An 18,307-nucleotide genomic window follows, 5' to 3' on the forward strand; every position below is an offset into this window, starting at 1 on the left:
AGTAAGTTGCTCTTCAGTATTCCCAGCACCTTTCCAATAGCAAACAGTTAATATAGTGCTGCTATCACTGCATTTCAGCCTTGGCTACACCAAAATGGCACACTGTTTTACTGTTATCGCTCTGAAACAGCAACATGGACACAGCTTTAGCCTCCAAAGGAAGGACACGAGAGGCTCTGCTGCATCACACACTCCTGGTGCTGTTCTCCTGCCCACGGCTCTCTCCAGCCTCCATCCACTCGTGCAGCTTTCCAGCGATACTGGCCACCCCGAGCTCAAACACAGCCCAGCACCTTCCCGTAAAGGAACCAAAACCATTCCTAAACAGTTGATTACACTACCGAGAGTGCGGGGAAAAACATCCCTAGCCACACAGAGGCTAGCATGAATTTGCCAGGAAAGAAAAGATCCCACACGAAAGCTGGTGCTTTGCTCCATCCCGGCACAGCGCTGCCTCCCTCCAGGCATCAGGAGACCCCAGGCAGAGTCAGAGGCCGAGTGACAGGGTGATGTTAGCACCATGGTTTATTTGAAGAGAGAGCACAGCCCTGGGAAGAGGGTCTGTCGCTCCCCTTCTGCAGCACGGCAGTACAAAGCAGCCCCACAGGGATCAAGGGGCCAGCTCCAAACACGCGTCACCCCAAAGCACTTCTCTCATGAGTGCAGAACACTCCCTCCTCCCGGAGCGAGGAAGGACCACTCCATTTCTTGGGGAAAGCTGGAAGGGAAGATGCAACACATGCAGGAACCTTTGCAAAAGCCGTTTCCAAGGTACCAGAGCAGGCAGCACAAAATCCATGGAGGCTGCAAGGCTGGTCTTCACCGCCTGCTGCACACGCTGCTTCAAGGTGGGACATGGCTGCGTGCTTCTACTTTTGCAGAATCCAGGTCTTGCTGTTAACTCTTCACCCTCCCTTGTTTGCCTTTCCACAATGATCCCAAAATTTGCATTCCACGCATTAGCCAGCAGCTAGCCCAATTTATTACAACATAGATCTACCTGGGAACAGAAACAAGAAATCCACCCCCACACACTATCACCTGGCAGAGGATTTTTTTTTCCTGTGGTTCCCCCTCCGCTCCACTTATAAAAAAATGTAAAAAAATATAATAAAAAAAGCAGAACAATCCTTCACGATAAGATTAAGGTCCTTGATGTGTGACTCTGTTTCAACATGCCCAAAAACTGTCGAGCTTTCTCCTGCATGAAGAGTTGGTCTCGGGTTCCACCACAGGCCACCGCTTTCCAAGCCCTGGTCATCTACAGAGGAAAAAAAGCATGGGTATAACAGCTACGGGAGAGGACAAACACAATGTTGACATCCTGTTTTAAAACAGTGCAAAAATAAATTAACTAACAGCTACCTGCTACCCAAGGGAAATAAAACCTCCCACAAGAGCACCCATCTTGCAACCAGGAGGAATTTGCACACCACCAGTTACTCATCACAGCCGAGATGGCATTCCCAGCAAAGGGAGGTTGTGTTCAGCAGTTTCCCAGTGCTTAGTTTTAAGACTACAAACATGCCCTTTCAGGGCTTTCCTTTAGTTGACTTGAAACAAAAACCCCAAAGCACAAACCCACTAAGGCTCCTTGTGCTGGAGAAAGTCCAGAAGGATGGAAGGAATTAAAGAACAGCTTTGAGGTTAATTCCCAACCAGTTCAATTCCTACATGAGCTGCACAGCCCCAGGTCTAGATTGGTCAAAGACCATCCTTAACAGCAATTCGGTGCCTGGAGTTTCAGCAGGGCCCTGCAGCACACAGAAAGAGCTGAAAATCTGGTGCACTTCAGTCACCGCGTGCAGACAGGGCACCCACGAGGTGTTTTTGCACTCCAGGAAAACCCCTGCAAATCCTCCGATAAATGCAGCCAGGAGATACGCAACACCCTGAACTGGAAATACCCGTTCACACGCACTGCAGAGAACCAGAGCTCCAGCTTCAGCGTTTGCTTACAGTAACAACGCCCCACGCAGCCACAGCAGGGCTCTGGGGCTGGTTCAGCTTCAGCCCACAGCTAGGTGAGCTTCCTTAATAAATAACTGCCACCACTAGCAACACCAGCCCGGCACAACACATCCCGAGAGCCCAGCAACACCACCGACAGCTCGGCTGTCTTTGGGCAATGGGATTTCATGCACACCTGTATTCTGTCACCATGCAAGCTGCCTTACTGACACCTTCAAGTCATTCCCAAAGCTGTATTTATATGGATCTACTAGCTCTCGGAGCAATAAGACCCTGCCTAGGACAGGAGGAGGAATGGAAGTGTTTAAGTAGGGTTTATTTTGAGAAAGTGAAGGTATTTGTCTGGCTGAGGAGTATTTATTTGTCAGGAGAAAAAGCCTTCACAACAGACAGCTCTAATCCAGGGACAGCTGCAACCTTCCTTGCTGCAGTGTGTAACAAAGGCTGAGCCAAGGCTGCTCAGGGAAGACAACTCTGTACCTGGGCTCTTCGGGGGATCTGAAAACACTCCCACACTCACCCCTAGTTGCAGTTTCAACCCCCACCAAGGACAGCATGTATTTCCATCCTCATCCAAGCTATCAGAGCACCCCAATGACTTCACTCAAGCAAATATCTGTGAAATCATCATTCAAACCACAGAATGTCAGGGATTGGAAGGGACCTCAAAGGATCATGTAGTCCAATCCCCCTGTCGGAGCAGGACCACCTAGATCAGATCACACAACAATGCGTCCAGGCGGGTTTTGAACATCTCCAGAGAAGGAGACTCCATAACCTCTCTGGGCAGCTTGTTCCAGTGTTCTGTTACCCTTACTGGGAAGAAGTTCTTCCTCATGTTTAAGCGGAACCTCCTACGTTCCAGCTTATATCCATTTCCCCTTGTCCTATCATTGGATGCCACTGAGAAGAGCCTGGCTCCATCCTCATGACAGTCACCTTTCACATATTTATAAACATTAATGAGGTCCCCCCCTCAGTCTCCTCTTCTCCAAGCTAAAGAGACCCAGCTCCCTCAGCCTTTCCTCATAAGGGAGATGCTCCACTCCATCATCTTTGTGGCCCTGCGCTGGACTCTCTCAAGCAGTTCCTTGTCCTTCTTGAACTGAGGGGCCCAGAACTGGACACAATATTCCAGATGTGGCCTCACCAGGATAGAGTAGAGGGGAAGGAGAACCTCTCTCGACCTACTAACCACAGCCCTTCTAATACACCCCAGGAATCCCCTTCTCTAAGCCACGCTGCCAAACAAAGCAGGGATACTCCTCCACCAGTGCACTCTGCCTGCAAACATACCAAATGGTGAAGATTTTAAGAAGTGCACAAGAAACCATTTATGCCCCAGAGTGCATTGACTCTGGCACAGCTCACAGTGCAGAGCTGAGGGACAGAGCAGCTGTAACATCACCAACCTTGACACAGCTAAAAAGGTGTCAACTGGAGCTCTGTGCTGCCACGAGTTCAGGTAAACACCAGGATAAACCCAGTCTACACTGCCTATGGCACACAGTTTATCACAACCTAGAAACCCTAAAAATCAGAGAGATAGGAAATACCTTTTTGTTTGGCATTTGTACAGTACTTCAGACTTGTTATACACAGAGAAGCGAAAAAGAAAAGCTTACTATCACCCACTGAAGGAGTGCTCACTGGAAAAAGGCAAGTTTACATCACTGCTGGGTCAATCCTCTAAATTCCCTGATGGATTGGGACAGGATAGGGCTTCCCACGAGGAAACCTGAGGCCAAAGAAGCAGGCCACAGCTCTGATCAGCCACGGCGCTTTGAGGCGTGGCAGAAAGGCAGGTTTGTAAAGAGACAAAGAGGGAGCTGTAGCGTGACATTGCTGGCTCAGCATCTCCAAACCTGGGTGCAAAGACAGCCCGGAGAGTGTATGGATGCCTACACAGGAACGTGCAGAGCTTCATCCCCTTGCTCCTCCTCCCAAGAGGGGACAAGAGCTGCACTATCAGCTGACCTCCTGACTGGGAGGGCAGTGGCTCCAGGGCTTACCGGTGCTGGTGGTCTGAAATGGCTCGGCATTTTCCTGTAGGACATTTTCTCTGGCTGCACTTGCACGAAGGCTCTGTTGAGCAAACCGCTGTCGTTCTTCCTGCTCGAGGAGGAAAGGTTCAGGGACCTCGACAGGAAATTCACAGGCTGCAAAGGGGCAAAAAAGAAAAAGTATAAGGAAACAAGTTAATTTGCCCTAACAGTGTTGATACTCAGCCTGGCCAAAAGGCCACCAAACAAATCCAGCCCTTCATCCACATTCACATGTCCTGTTCAAAGGCAGCTGCAGGTGGCAAAGCTCGTACCACTGCTTTGCACAGGGTCTCTCTGGAACAGGAGCCAGCTCTCCCCCTGCTCTGAGCACAGGACCCCTCACCTGGGCTCTTTTGAAACAGACAGTCTTGGGGAGGGCAGGCATATTTTGCGTCATATCTTCATCCACAATATCCAGGGCCAGAGACTTCCGGACCTTCTTGATGGGACTCCTGCGCAACTGGGGGACACAGGAAAACAAGTGTCAGCATCAATCAACTCGGTGATTGCCACTGTAAGGGCCTGGGTTGCACACCAAGCCCATGTCACCCCAGGTCTGCGTTGCACCATCACCTCAGGAAGAAGGCGTGCTGCAGCCTTCCCCACCAAAGGGCACAGCAGCTTGCAGTGCTCTCCTCCTCCCACCAAGAGCCACTGACTTAGAAGAGGAAGCCTCTTTCAGTAGGGAAGGAAGGCAGGCCAGCAAGCAGCTGAGCCAAAGGACTCTTCACACCAGCCCACAGCCTTCTGGGAGCCCAACTTGCCACAGACTCTCCAAGTGTGCCATGGGTCTCTCCTGTAGGTTAGGGACATGGCATCTCCTAGCATGCCCTGAGTTCAGCATACACCAGGACACAGCTGGCAGTATTTTAAGCAGGCCTTAACCTCAGGCACCTCGTGCTGATTAAAAGACATGGGCCAAAAACTTTTTGGAATCAACAGTAGGATGAGAAAAACAAGCCAAAACACCCCTTAACAGCACAGGGCAGCTCAGCAGCAGATACTAGAGGCAAAATCAGCCCACCCCTTGTTTCCTCTTCTGTTTCTCAGGCTTCACATCATCTTCTATGATAAGTTCGATGCCAGCTTCACTTCGGAGCACTTCTTTCAAGTCTTCTTCCAGGTGAGGAGTCTGGGGCTGGTGGGAAAAGGCAGAGAGAGAGCACAAGACAGTCAAAATCTGGAAGCCAGGCAGGCTCACAAGTATTTCCCTCAAGAGATAAATGGGTCAGGGGAGGCCTCAGTGGGAGGACAAACAAAAAGATGACTTATTTACTTCCCAGTTGGAAAAGATGCAACAAGATTTCTGCTAGCCTGACAGATTTACAGGATCTCCAGGCATGAGAGACTCATCAGCTGAACCCCAAACGTGCCACCTAGAGACCAGTATGCACAGAAGGCCTGGGATACTGGAAACTGCCATCCCCGCAACACCGGCATTAAGAGACCCTCGGAGATACCTAGGTAAATTGTTTCCTTGCTCTTCCTCAAGGGTATCAGTAGCCAAGCACTGCAGCCTCATTCAAGGGCAGGTTTTGTCATTTTTAGATGGTTTAGAGAAGAGCTAAAGGTTCTGTGGCTACTTACCATGACAAGGTCCCCTTCACCCCTCCCATCTCAGCCTGGCACTACCAGTACTTTGTTATGGCACAGAAAACAGTTGGCTCACAGCTCCGCTGCAAACTACTCCATGTCCTGTTTGCATTCATTATTTTCCTGTCACCAGCAGGCAGCAGACCTGCCCAGTACTTACCAGAGGCTTAATTGGTCCATATTTCTCCAGGGCATTCTTGAACGGCGTAGGGGTGTGAGGTGTGTTGTCCACCACATACTTCTGATCTGGTGTGACAAACCTGGCACCAGAGAGCAGGAAAGACAAAGGATCAGACATGCTGTAACCCTCATAAAGTTACCCCTGTCCTTCCAAGCCCTCTCATTGCACAAGCCACTTGCAGTCTCACATGACAGCAGCAGAAGTCAGCTGCCTGACTGGACTGTTGCTGGGGTGCGAGCAGGGCAAACAGGCATGGAGACACCTTCAACAGGGAAACACCCTTCAGACGTGCCAGTTATGCCACTCCACCTGCCAGCTACCAAGCACCCTTGTCAGAAAGCAGTACAGCACCCTGACACAGGCAACACACGCAGCTCTGCAATACTTCTGCTGGTGGATCTGCTCAGGCCCTGCCTGGGCTTGTCACAGTCACAGCTCAACCAGTACAAGTCCTGGGTGCAAATGCACTCAGAGCAGCCAAGTCAGCTCACACCACCTGGACAGGAGAGCTGCTCTAGACCATGCCAGCACCCCAAACACTGTGCTGCTTCAGTCCGCCAGCAAAACACTCCCCGTGCAGACCAGCCCTTCTCGCCTGCCTGGTACAGGAAATCAAATCCTTTCCCTGCTGGCACAGGGCTCACAGCACAGCAATATTGCTCCGACAAAGACGTGCACAGAAGGCAACAGCCCACCCAGCAGCTGAGCACTGGAAACACTGATTTAGGGAAACCTTCATCCTGCCCTGCCCCTCTCCCAGCAGTGCCAGTACAAGTACTGGGGGAGGTATGTTTCAACTGGACCAGACTCCTGGGTGGAAAAGGATGCTGCTAAGGTGGGGATGAGAGAGGAAGAGGAAGAAAGGACTTACGCTGAATTCTTCTGGAGCAGAGGGGTTTTGTCTCTGTGCAGAGGGGTGGTGACGATCACCTTCTGACTGCACACAGGTGTGGAGGTCAGAGATGGGTTCTCCAGTTCTAGTGTATCCTGTTTGGTCCAAAAGTTTAAGAACTGCACAGCACAGGAACAAAAAAAAAAAAAAAAAAAAAAAAGATACTCAGTCTCAAGCATCCCAGATTAGTATCACAAGTCATTATTTTTTCCTAAATACAGGGGAAAACCTGAAGTAGGGACAATCCTCCCATACTGAGTGGCACAAGAGAGGTCTGTCCTAGTATAAACCAGGATGACCCTTACAGACTCATAGTCCTGTACAGGGACACATACGTGACAGTTGCCAGAAGGTGCCTCACACCTATAAAGGTTATTCACTTCCAATAACAGATGAGCTGATATGACTATAAACAGCTACAGGGTGGTAGAGAAGTCTCTCCTTGCACTGGTTCAGATAAGGCCAAGCAAAATGGTGAAGGAAGGCTAACGTAAGTCAATTGAAGGTCTATTCCGACCTCAGGCTGGCAAAAGTGAGAGAAGCCCACGTAACACAACGGCGTACCAGCTAGCAGATTTTGCATTGTGCTGGCTTCAGCCTAAACTGTGAGAAAATGACAAACTGATGCATCTGCTACGATTTTACTTCACGACAGCCAATGAGCGACAACATTACTCCCACAAGGAAGGAGGCTTGTACCCAAGAACCTATCAGGAGAGAAGAGCTGGGTGTGTTACATTCACTGATGGCTGAAGCTCAGCCTGAGAGGCAGGACATGCCGTTTGCCTTCTCAGGTTCGTTTCAGGCCTTCTAGCCTTTTACACTCTGCAGAGCTGCACATTCCAGGTCCTGCTCTGATTCCCCAGCTCTTGCTGGCCTTGCATTCAAGGCCTGGGTGTCAGAGTGTCCTGTGGTGTTCTCCCATGTGCCACCCAGGGCTGCAAAACAGCAGAAACAAAGGCCTGGAAGGTACAGGCAGACAGGGTGTGAACAGCACAGCAACTGTGGGAAGCGTGCTGGAGAATGCAGCAGCACAGTAGCCTTTACTCTGTTTTATAGGCAGAACTCCATCGCAGCAATATACGAGAGGGTTTGAACACCACATTTCTCCAAGACAACATATGTTAGAGACCATGTGTACACACATTTGTGGACACTGTAGGAGTCATGACAAAGGCTGAAAGATCCTGAGTCCCTTTTGCAACAAAGACAAGCCCAGGAGTATTTTCCTACTCAGAGATCTGCACAAGGATGTGCTGCTCATCTGGCTGTATGACTTCACTGGAAGCAAACAGGGAAAGCCACTTATCACTGTTGCCACTCTGCCACCCACAGCTGGGGCAGCAATGCCCTGTGGACTGAAGCACCATGGTCTCCAGCGATCCTGGAGTAGGCAGGCACATAGATCTGCACAGCGGTGCTCCTACCTAATGCCGAGCACATGCCCTGCCAGCACACAGGGTAGCTGGACTTCACTGATGCTGTAAGTGCTCCCAGGGGCAGACATAGGCTGCTGCTGCCACAGGAAGAGCAGCGCTGGAGCCAAGCAGTGCTACAAACCAGCTCCGAGCCTTGTTTTAGCAAAGAGACACACCTGTGCACCAGCACTGCCTCACTCAGGGGAGGAGAAGCACAAAGCTGGCAGAGCTCATGGGAATACATAGCATTAAGGCAAGTAGATAGAGCACTAACATGCCTATCAGCTCATGACCAAGCCCGAGCAAAGGAGCACAGACTGTGCTCTGCCATTGCTCCATACCTGAGATGGAGAGAAGGGCAGTGTCTTGACAGGGGTGCTCTTGGGCGTCATGCTGTTGCAGGAGTCAAGGAAGGAAAGGCTTGTGCTGGTGGCATTCTCTGTGACGGGGGAGAGGGAGATCTTCCTCTTCTTCTGTCTCTTCAGCACAGAGGGCGGCGTGCCAAAGCTCACCTCTGCATGCGGAGAGATAGGGATGAGCTCCCCCTTGCTGCTCTTGCTCAGGTCAGAGATGGTGTGACCATCCAGGCGGTACTCGGTCACATTGGGCAGGGACGACGTTGGCTTGCTGGGGGTTTGTCTGACCGGGCTGTTGCTGCTACTGCTGCTGCCGGCAGAGGGTTCCTCAGGCAGGTCAAACTGGGTCAGATCACACCACCCGTCTGGGTCCTGCACACAAGGGAAACCATCAGAGTCAGCCCAGGAAGAAAAGCTGAGCAGCCGACTGGTGCAGATGCAGAGATGAACTGGGAGATGAAATAAGCGGGTGTGTGAGATTGCACCGGCTTTTGCAAGGAGCCTGGATTGCATCAGCTTTTGCAAGGAGCCTGGCTAGAGGAGAGCTCCAGTCCTCCTCCCCTCTGCTGCCAGCACACCTGAGAACCAGACCAGGGAACAGACCCAGCTGAAAGCTGCCGCTCATGCGTAGGGCAGATTTTTCTATTTTCGCAAGGTTGGTTTCCCAGTTCAGTTCACAGCACAGCTGCACAAACAGCTGCACCTCCACACAGAGGGGACAAAAAAAAGCAGCTGGGGACCGGGGCTGAATGAAGCGACTGTCACCCAACTCCAAACCAGTCTTGGACACACCAATACAGCTGGACACAGGGCTCTGCTGTAACATGCGCTGCTGGAAGCAGGTTAAAAATAACCAGACCAGTTCAGAGATCAGCTGCTTCACAGCTCAAGCCCACCCATGCCCAAAGTGCCATACAAGCAGCCCCCAGGAATCCACAGATGGGCCGTTAAGCCTTGGGCACAGACTCTCAGCCCTCCTATACACATGCAAAGTGGATCCTCTACAGATAATCAGCTCATAAGCTCCTCAGGCAGGGTAGGGGCTGCAGTGACATCTTCCTCTGATGGCAGCAAAGTGCTCTGTTGATTCTAGCCAGCCTCCCGCCCTGGCATGCCTTTTTCAGCCTGGGCACCTTAGTGCTTGCTTGACTGGCCCAAAATGACTAGCTTCAGTGAAGCTACCTCCACTGAATGCAAATGTCGGCATCATCTCAGTGTGATGAGGTCCGTCCTGCATACTACAGGGGGGCCTGGCCTGCTCCCAGTCTGCCCTGTCCTATCCCATCCCATAACAGGAGGGAAAGGAAAGCCCAAGAGCACTGGCCTGAACCGTTACGAAAGGGAGAGCTGGGGACACTGGCTGACAACGGAGGGCTTGAGATCAGGTTTGCCAGCATCCACAGCCTCCCACACCAGCAGAGCCCATGCACAAGGACAACCATGCACAAGGACACCCACCTCGAGGAATCTGCAAGCCCAGAGCAATACTGGCAGAGCTGGAAAGGCCTAATCCAGCCCTGGAAAAGAGATGGTGGGAAGCCACAAGCCGATGACAGACCCAGCCCTCCTCAGGGTGCCCATGGTGATGAGCAAGGGGATCCAGTAATTTCTCTCAAGGGAAAAGTGTGGGGATCGGTCTCCCTACATTAGCCAGAGGAGCAAGGGTCTGTTACTTACAGATTCAATCATGTCCAGAGCTTCATTGAAGGCTGGCACAGATGTTGGGTACAAATAGCTGGCAGCTTCGACGACCCACTTGTATGGTGATGTGACAAATGAAGAGGCATCCTCAGGCACTGCATCATCTGGGGTTCCCTCAGCGTTATGCTCTGCCAGTTCGGCAGCCGGCAGCTCCGAAGGTAACTCCTGCACACCCGTCACTTCCTCATCGCTGACATCCTCCTCCTTTATTTCAGAGATATTGACTGGCCAGTTTGGCCGGACGGTCTTTGCACATACAAAGAAAGTCCAGCCGTTAGTAGAAACCAAGGGAACAATGTCAAGTCCTGGGGACAAAACACAAGGGTCTCTGGACAAATTCAGCTCCGCCTGCTCTTCTACTTGCCATTCAGTTTGTTTCGTATCCCCATTCTCCCTCACTGCTCTGTCCCATACACCATCTGAGCAGGAGTCCATGCAACACAACAAGCACAGGACTGTTACTGAAAATCCACTTAACAGTATCCCAGGAGAAAGTTGAACAAAAGCTGAGCAGATAGCACTAATTCTGCATTTCCTACTTTCCAAGAGCCTGCCTTTGAAAACTACCTGCCTCCTTCATGAAAAAATAATTGGGTGTACTTCCTCTGCTTCCTTTTTGAGAGGAAAGGAATGCAATAACTCTTCACCATGCCCCCCGCACTGTCTGGAGCGGCATCCTTCTCCCACTAGTAACAGGACAACAGGGCCAAAGAAAAAAAATTTTTGGTCTCCAAGACAGACCTGATGCTGGGATTGGCAAGATAACAGCACCAGTAGACTGCTGTCCTCTGCCTGGATAACACACTTGGGCTCACATTACACCTCTAGCTCCTGGAGGGAGAAATCTCCCAAGAGTCAGTGTCTTGGAGAAGGCTGAGGGAAGGCACAGACCCTATGTAGACATGTGGCTGTGGCAAAGGCGGCATGAGAGGGAGCAGACGGGTGGATGAACAGCTCTGATACGCATTAGTGGAGCAGAGGACTGACCCAGCTGCCTGCTGTAAACGTTCTGGTGCAGTACCTGGCTCCCAGCTCCCGTTCGACTTTGGCTCTCCTTATCATCCACTTCCACGAGCAAGTACAGTGACTTGGACTCCTTAGTTTCATTGAAGAAGCCTCCTGTGTCCACCTTCCGCTTGATGGTGGAGTTCCAGTGATTTTTCACAGCATTGTCAGTCCTGCAGAGAAAGCAGAAATAGAAATCACCATTTACAGCAGCTTTAAAGCACAGCTAACAGCTCCTACGTGCTCTCCAGCCCCACCCTGTGAGCCCAACACATGGATCTCCTCGGGCCACCCAGCTGTGAAGGCACCAGCGAGCAAAGAGGTCCTACCTCCCAGGCAGCAGCTTGGCAATCTCCGCCCAACGATTCCCCAGGACTTTGTGGGCCTCAAAAATGATGCGATCCTCCTCCTCTGTCCACGAGGACTTCTTCACCTCTGGGTTCAGGTGGTTATGCCAGCGTTCCCGGCACTGCTTCCCTAACCGCCCTTTCAGGTGCTTGGCTATCAGGGTCCATTGTTTGGTGCCGTATTTTTTAACCAGTTCTATTACCTTTGAAGAGAGAGGTAGGGAAATAAGGAAATGGAATAAAGGAGGGGAAGGTTAATACATTCATCTTCAGGCATTGCTCTTCAGTTTTTTGGGGACCAGGTAAGGACAGAGAGAGAAAGGTCTCTTAAGAGAAGACGCTGGAGGGATCCAGCAACTGACATTCAGGTGCATCAACACTTGTGAGAGCAACGATTCAGCTGAATTTCTCAAACAGGCTGTTTCCAGGCAGATGTTTTGCCACATGGCACCTGTGAATGCAGATGACTGCTCACAGAAGACAGAGTGGAGACTGGCAGGTGCACCAGGAGTAGAAGGGCCCAGATTTAGAAACATATGCCCATTTCCAAGCAAGGGCAAAGTCCCACGTGCTCAAAGGTTCCTCTGCCCTCCCTCCTACTGAGGACCTGGCTGCATGACAACAGTCCCCATCACCTCTGCACTTGTCTGCCCACTGGGACAGAGGCACAGCATCCCTTTACCAGTGTGCTACACACACCAAGGACACGTCAGGGTCTGCAGCTCCATGCCCCGCTACCACCAGGACACATAGTGAGAACTCCAAAGCATAAACAAGCCATATTCACTTACGAGATACGCAGTTTGCCACTTTCCCTCCACCCAGGGCTTAGTCACTTCTGCGTGAGGCTCAAAGCAACGCTTCTGGGCACAGAACCTGTTCTGAGCCCCTGTGATATGTCCATGGCACAGTCAGGATGAAACAATAGACTGCTTGCAATGTTCAGCCCACAAAAATGTTAGAAAGGAGGCTGAAGAGTTCTCAAAGAGTATTTCTACCCTGGCCACCTGCAGTCAGCTGAAAAGTGCAGGTAGCCAGGTGACACTCACCGTGCCCTTGGCCCACAACAAATGTCTCTACTGCAGACTCCTGACTATCGAGCCCAGACAAACGGACCAAAGACGCTAAACTGAGGCACAGGCCAAGGAGCTGGAGTGCTTGCAGGATGAAACAACGTGCAGTCTCAGAAGGCGAAAGCTGGAGCCCAGCCTGACCAGGGTGGCAGCAGGCAACATGACTGGGTAGGCTGGTGGAGTCAGGACACGCAGAGGGAAGGGGAAAGCAGGCAGCTATGGCTCTGCTGTAGGAAGGTGGAAGGACATCATAAGCTTCCTTAAGACATGCTTGACATAACACACAGATGGGAGGCAAAAGGAACTGGAACAGCCTGTAATGGGACCAAATGGGAAAGAAATGGGGGAGCAGAAGCGTTACGGATAATCTCGCAAATTAGGAAAGTTTGCAGCAGAAAAACCTTGGCAAAAGTTGGAATTCATTCCAACTTTTCTTAAATACATCAAGATGATGAGTTTATCTGAGCTGGCCCCTCTCAGCTCACTCTGGAATCAGCAGAGAAGCAGGTTTTCAGAAGTCATGATTCACCTAGCCGACCTCAGACCTCCACTTCAGGCTGTCTACTGTGGCACAGGAAATGCCAGTTTTATTTTCTCTTGGGCCTAACATGACCAGGTCAGGCGGAGATCTGCCAGCAGGCAGATGAATTAATTCCCTTTTCTGCCTTCTCCCTTGGCAGTCTACTGTAGCAGAACTGTGTGAAAGGGAGACAGAGTTTAGCTAAAGAGGCCCAGACCTGCTTCTGCTCATCATGACCCCAGCTGCATTAGTCTGCTCAGAACAGGGCAGAGCGCTGCTCTTGCAGATACTCACCATGGGGAAGAACTACCCACAGTTTACAAGAAAAGACCTGAGACCTCCATCCTCTCCATGCTCTCCGTCAACAGTCACAGCCCAACACTCAGATCTTCTGGGCCCTGACTTACCTTTTGGTCCTCCTCTTTGGTCCAAGGGCCCTTAACCAAGTCTGGATTCAACACCCTCAGCCACCGGTACTGACACTGCTGATCGCTGCGGTTCTAGGAAAAGGAATGAGAATAGCCGTGCATTAGACCAGAGGCTCCAAAAGCCCCTATAGCAACAGCAGTCCCCACACACACAAGCTGTCCCATGGAAACTCTGCAGAAGCACATGGAGAATATATACTATGACTAAGGCACTGGGCACAGAGACAGGGACTGAAACCTCAATTTCTCACCCCAGCTCCAACAGATGCCCTTGAAAGTCCTCTATGCAAAAAGGATGTCTCCCTGCCCCGAAGGAGCAACGTGACAGCCTGGAACTGCAGTCACAGAACAGAATCCCACTGTGCAAGGTGCTGCACAGACATTGAGAACCAGCACAATGAGCACAAGAAGCAACATGTAAACGCTACAATTCCCAACTGGGCAAGGGGTCACTTACAGGAAAGTGACTGGCCAGGAACTTCCAGTCATTCTGCCCGTAATGTCTTACTAACATCTTCAGCTGCTCATCCTGCAAAGAACAAAAGACATCCACTTTCACATACACTGAGGCAACACATGCCACAGGCACGCCTGGGCTGACAGCATCAAGAGAACAAATCTGATATTTTGAACTGTCAAGAAGGTTTTTTTGGCATTCTGTGTTCAGGGGAGGAAAGTAGCTCACTCCATCCTTTAGCAGTCTAAAGTGTACATGGAGCCCAACCAGAACAGACCGTTTGGTTCTGGGCTCTGTACTAGGGTGAGCTCATATAGTGAGTAAAAAACAAGAGTTCAGCTCTGTTTCAGTACAGTCTGGTTTAAACCTTGTGGCCAAGGCTACCTGCTTATCCAGCCCCAGTACACTCCTGACCAGACAGTTCACCTCCCACAGCCACTGCTTTGGCCTGGCCAAGAAAGCTGACTGGTTTAAGTGTATCACCACTAGCTCAGTGGTCTACTGTCCTTCAGTGCTGCTGGGCTGTACAGCACTTCCCTGACAAGCCCTGCTACAGCCCCGGTTTGCCTACTCTTACAGCTCACAAGAAGCCTGCTATAGGTGTCCTTGCCTGTGTGCTCTGGCTGGGCAGAGGCAAGAAGTAATTTGCTGCCCAACACAAGCCCGAGGCTTTGATCACTGCACAAAGACCGTCCTACTCAGTGTTCAGACCCCAGGGGACACAGGACGTCTTGTAGTTTTCACGCAGAACAAAGATGATGGAGGAAATGGGAAGACAGAAGAAAATATCCCAACTAATTTCAGGCTGACAGCCAGGATGACTAAGCCATGATCCCAACAGTCTCAACACTCCCTGCGTTTGCTACAGAAAAGGGAAAACATTTCCACTACATGGTTCAGCTTGCTGGAGGCCTCATCCATCTTCTGGAACCTCTTTGCTCACAAGAGCTCTGCAGGCTGCAGACACCTCGCTCAGGGCTCAGACGCTTAAGCTAAAATGGTTGGAGCTCCTACACTCCAGACTACGTTTCAAACTCACCTAAACTCCCTATCCCCACTAAGACCTTGGCTCACATCAGCAAAACAGACACACGGTCTCCAGTAGTAAGACAGCTGGACGTGGGTCACAGCCAGCAGATGAGAACTGGGGTGGAAGCACCCGAGCCCCAGGTGCCATCTCAGAGGCCTAACCCAAAGCACTTGCCCTCAGCAAGTGCCAGGCTCTCACTCACCTCTTCATGCGTCCACTTGACTTTGCACCTGCCGTCCCGCTGCTCCGGCACATCCGAGTCAGTATCCTGGCAATGCAGCTCATCTTGGTCCTCACTGAAAAGATGGATAAACAAAGACTATAATCCCTACCTGCGATAAAAACACAGCAGAGGGAGCAACCTCCACCTCACAGAGCAGAGCTCCAGACCTACTCTCTCCCAGCACTGAACCCGGACACCTCACAGACATTCGCTCAGACACCTCCAGTTTAAAAGAGTCCCTCAGCTTCATGCTCCCAGTGCACAGTCACGATTTTCATGCTGCTGAGAGCCAGGGAAGGGGCATTTGTCTCCATTTCTGCTCGCTCCCATCCCTCCGCGAGGACTTTGTGTCTAGGGACCGGCACCATTTCCCCTTTTTTACAGCTCGCCAGTTGCCCGGATTGCTGGAGCAAAGAGAAGGGATGCAGGAAGCAGCCAGAAGCCAGCCAGCGCCGGGAGGGCAGCCCCAAAGGGCTCTGCACATCGCCCCCCCGGACCCCCAGGCCTGCCCTGTCACCCCGCCGCTCCCGGGCGGGCAAAGCCAGGCCCGCACCCAGCTCCCGGGTGGAGCCGAGAGGCGCCTTTAGAGCGGGGATCGCGGAACGGGGAGCCCGGGGGTGCGGGGCTGCGGCCCCGCCCGCAGCCCGCCGCCCCGCTGCCTGTCCGGAGAGCGGGAACGGGCCGTCTGGGCGGGGGCGGGGGTCCGCGCGGAGAAGAGCAGCCTCCGAGGGGTCCCCGGGGCTGCCCCACGCCCCCCTTCCCCCCGCACGGCCCCGGCAGGGCCAGCGCCCGAAGCCCCCGCCGCGGCGGGAGCTGCACTCACCCGCGGCTGCGTCGCGCCATGGCGGGGCCGGGCGGCGGCGGCGGCACTTTCCTATCTCGCGCCAACGGCGCCCCCCCCCGCGCGGGGCCGGGCCGCGCATGCGCGCTGCCGCCTCCCGCCCGCACAAAGAGGCGCGCGCGGGAGGGCGCCCGCCCCGCCTCCGGTGACACTCCCGGGGTCCGCAGGGAAGTTCCCGCCGAGCACCCCCCCAGCCGACCCCAGTTCCCCCCCAGCACCCGCAGCAGGCAGCCCTGGGCGCGGGGCAAGAGGATCGCCCCCTGGAACACCCACACCCCTGCAAAACCCACGGCAGCCCCCCCCGGGACCGCGGCTGGGGGGGGCTCGGGGTGCATTACCCCCCCATGACACATCCTTGCTCAGCCTCTGTCACCGCACTGCTGCGGCCACCTCGTGCCAGGGCCAGCCGGCCACGGGACACGCGACCCGGCAGCCGCCTCCCATCAGAACGAGCAAAAAAAGGGCAAATTAAAGTCAACCACCGCCCCCCAGGCTGCTTTCGCAGCGCCCTCCGCCCCAGGGGAGCACTGCGGGGTCCCCGGAGCAGGGCACAGCTCTGGCGCTTCCCAGGAGAGAAGAGCGGCCGCCAGCGGACACGCTCCGCTCTGCCCCGCATCCCGCAGCCGCGCGGCGGCACCGCCGCACCGCGCACGGAGAGCGGGAGCAGCCACCCCGCTGGCAGCTGCTCCGGAACACTCCGGGGCTGTGGGCACGTGCGTTTTGGGTTCCTGCTGCTCCCACTGCCAGGGCACACCAAGCACATGCACCTGTGGGTGTCTGTATGTTATCTATAACGTCCATGTCCAACCTGGGCACGGGGATGCTCCTGACCAGCCTTTCGGAGCAAACGAGACAAAACATCACAGAGAGGTCACCTTGTTAGGACTCTGCCTGAGCTTTGGGTCCAGGGAGGAAGGCTCTGCATGTTCTTGTCCTCCTCCTGCAGCAGAGGACCACGGCTCCTGCAAACACCCCTCTGCTCTCCAGGGCTGCCCGCTGACAGGCTGCAAACAACAGAGCCTGTGCAGGACCCAGTTTACCTCCAGCACCTAACCACAGTCACTGCCCCTGTGCTGGAAAAGAAACAAACAAAAACCCCTCCCTCTCCCAAACTAGCTTAATTAGGAAATTAGTCCATTAATTCACTACCAGAAGTATAAAATCTCTGTAAGGAAGACTGGCAAAAAAGGATCAAGATCTTAAGGAGGGGTATCTATAGAAGTTGAAGGTAAGTAGCACTTTTTAGTCTACTGTTTGCTATTTATTTCTCACATACTAATTTATTTCAATTATCTTTAAAGAAAAAGTATTTTAGCCTCTTAAAGAAAACTTTCCTTCCAGACTGACCATACAGGCCCTCTTTGCAGTGAATTCAGGAGGTTTTTATCTCTGCTATTAATGTGTTTAGTGTGAAAGTGGTTTCAAACCACAGTAGCTGCCTTCCCCTTCCCTGACCTGCCCCGTTCCCTCTGGGGGTAGCTGGAAGGCAGCTGCTGCCTGAGCCAGTGGGGAGAGCTTCCTTCCCAGGCAGAGGAGGACCACAAAGGAAGCTCCTGCCCGTGGAGAAGAAGGCAAGGGTACATGGTGTGAGAGCAGCCAGGAGGGTCTGTGCGCAAGGACCTCCCTTAGTGTCCTGTGTGGGCTGTGGGACCCCACAGGTCTGTGGGTGGGGGTTACCACCTGTGGGACTAAAGATAAGATGAGAGGTGCTCCTCAACCTCCCCCGTCTTAACTGGAGCCTGGTTTTAGTGCCTCCCTTGCAAAGGGACTCAACTCTAACTGGGGTTAATGGCCCTCTGACTTGAGGAACAAGGATAAAGTATTTTATCTCTGGGGAAAAACAACTCCATCTTAGTACTACTAACAGGTGAAGCTTGCTGAGACTCTCTACACCCCATGCAAAGCAAAAAGTAGTGGTATATGGGCTGAGGCTGAATAAATACAATTCTAGGGAGGCTCCATGATGACCTCTGAGCAATGTATAGGCTATGGTGTAATTGAATTGTGTTACTCTAGAAGTCAATGACAGGCTGGATGCCCACCTACCTGCCCTGATCTCACTTGGCCTCTTGCTCTCCTAAGCAAGACTGAGATAAGATTTTGCAGAGAGCAGCCCTGCTACTCTAAGTCTGCAGCTTGCTAGTGAACAGTAATGAACAGTGACTCATTTATTCTGACAGGGACGTCCTGGTCTCTATAAGCCTGACAGTGGAGGGATTCTGCACG

At 52.5% G+C, this 18,307-nt stretch overlaps 1 protein-coding gene across 2 annotated transcripts; it reads right to left on the bottom strand.

The window, feature by feature from the left end:
- Positions 1–1,132: 1,132 nt before the first annotated feature.
- MYBL2 (MYB proto-oncogene like 2) lies at positions 1,133–16,083 on the bottom strand. Of its 2 annotated transcripts, none has more exons than XM_086622969.1 (14): positions 16,064–16,083; positions 15,220–15,313; positions 13,988–14,059; positions 13,510–13,602; positions 11,492–11,712; positions 11,179–11,335; positions 10,134–10,403; positions 8,442–8,828; positions 6,662–6,801; positions 5,770–5,869; positions 5,041–5,154; positions 4,360–4,476; positions 3,984–4,130; positions 1,133–1,261 (listed from the first exon to the last, which is right to left on the bottom strand). In XM_086622969.1, exons 1-14 carry the CDS (start codon positions 16,081–16,083, stop codon positions 1,133–1,135), a joined length of 2,061 nt encoding a protein of 686 aa, XP_086479095.1. The 2 variants fall into 2 exon arrangements, with proteins under 2 accessions (XP_086479095.1, XP_086479094.1); XM_086622968.1 differs by having other exon boundaries at positions 10,134–10,416; positions 11,165–11,335.
- Between the last annotated feature and the right edge of the window lie 2,224 nt (positions 16,084–18,307).

This window comes from Tauraco erythrolophus, chromosome 18 (assembly GCF_009769465.1).
Source record: "Tauraco erythrolophus isolate bTauEry1 chromosome 18, bTauEry1.pri, whole genome shotgun sequence".
NCBI lineage: Eukaryota > Metazoa > Chordata > Aves > Musophagiformes > Musophagidae > Tauraco > Tauraco erythrolophus.

What these genes read in the sequence shown, in the direction of transcription:
- MYBL2 (XM_086622968.1), bottom strand. Translation starts at nt 16,083, where the DNA reads ATGGCGCGACGCAGCCGCGG. An exon ending in ATGGCGCGACGCAGCCGCGG is followed by an intron (nt 15,314 to 16,063) that starts GTGAGTGCAGCT and finishes CCATCTTTTCAG; the next exon opens with TGAGGACCAAGATGAGCTGC. An exon ending in CTCTGGACATGATTGAATCT is followed by an intron (nt 8,829 to 10,133) that starts GTAAGTAACAGA and finishes CCTTGTGTGCAG; the next exon opens with GACCCAGACGGGTGGTGTGA.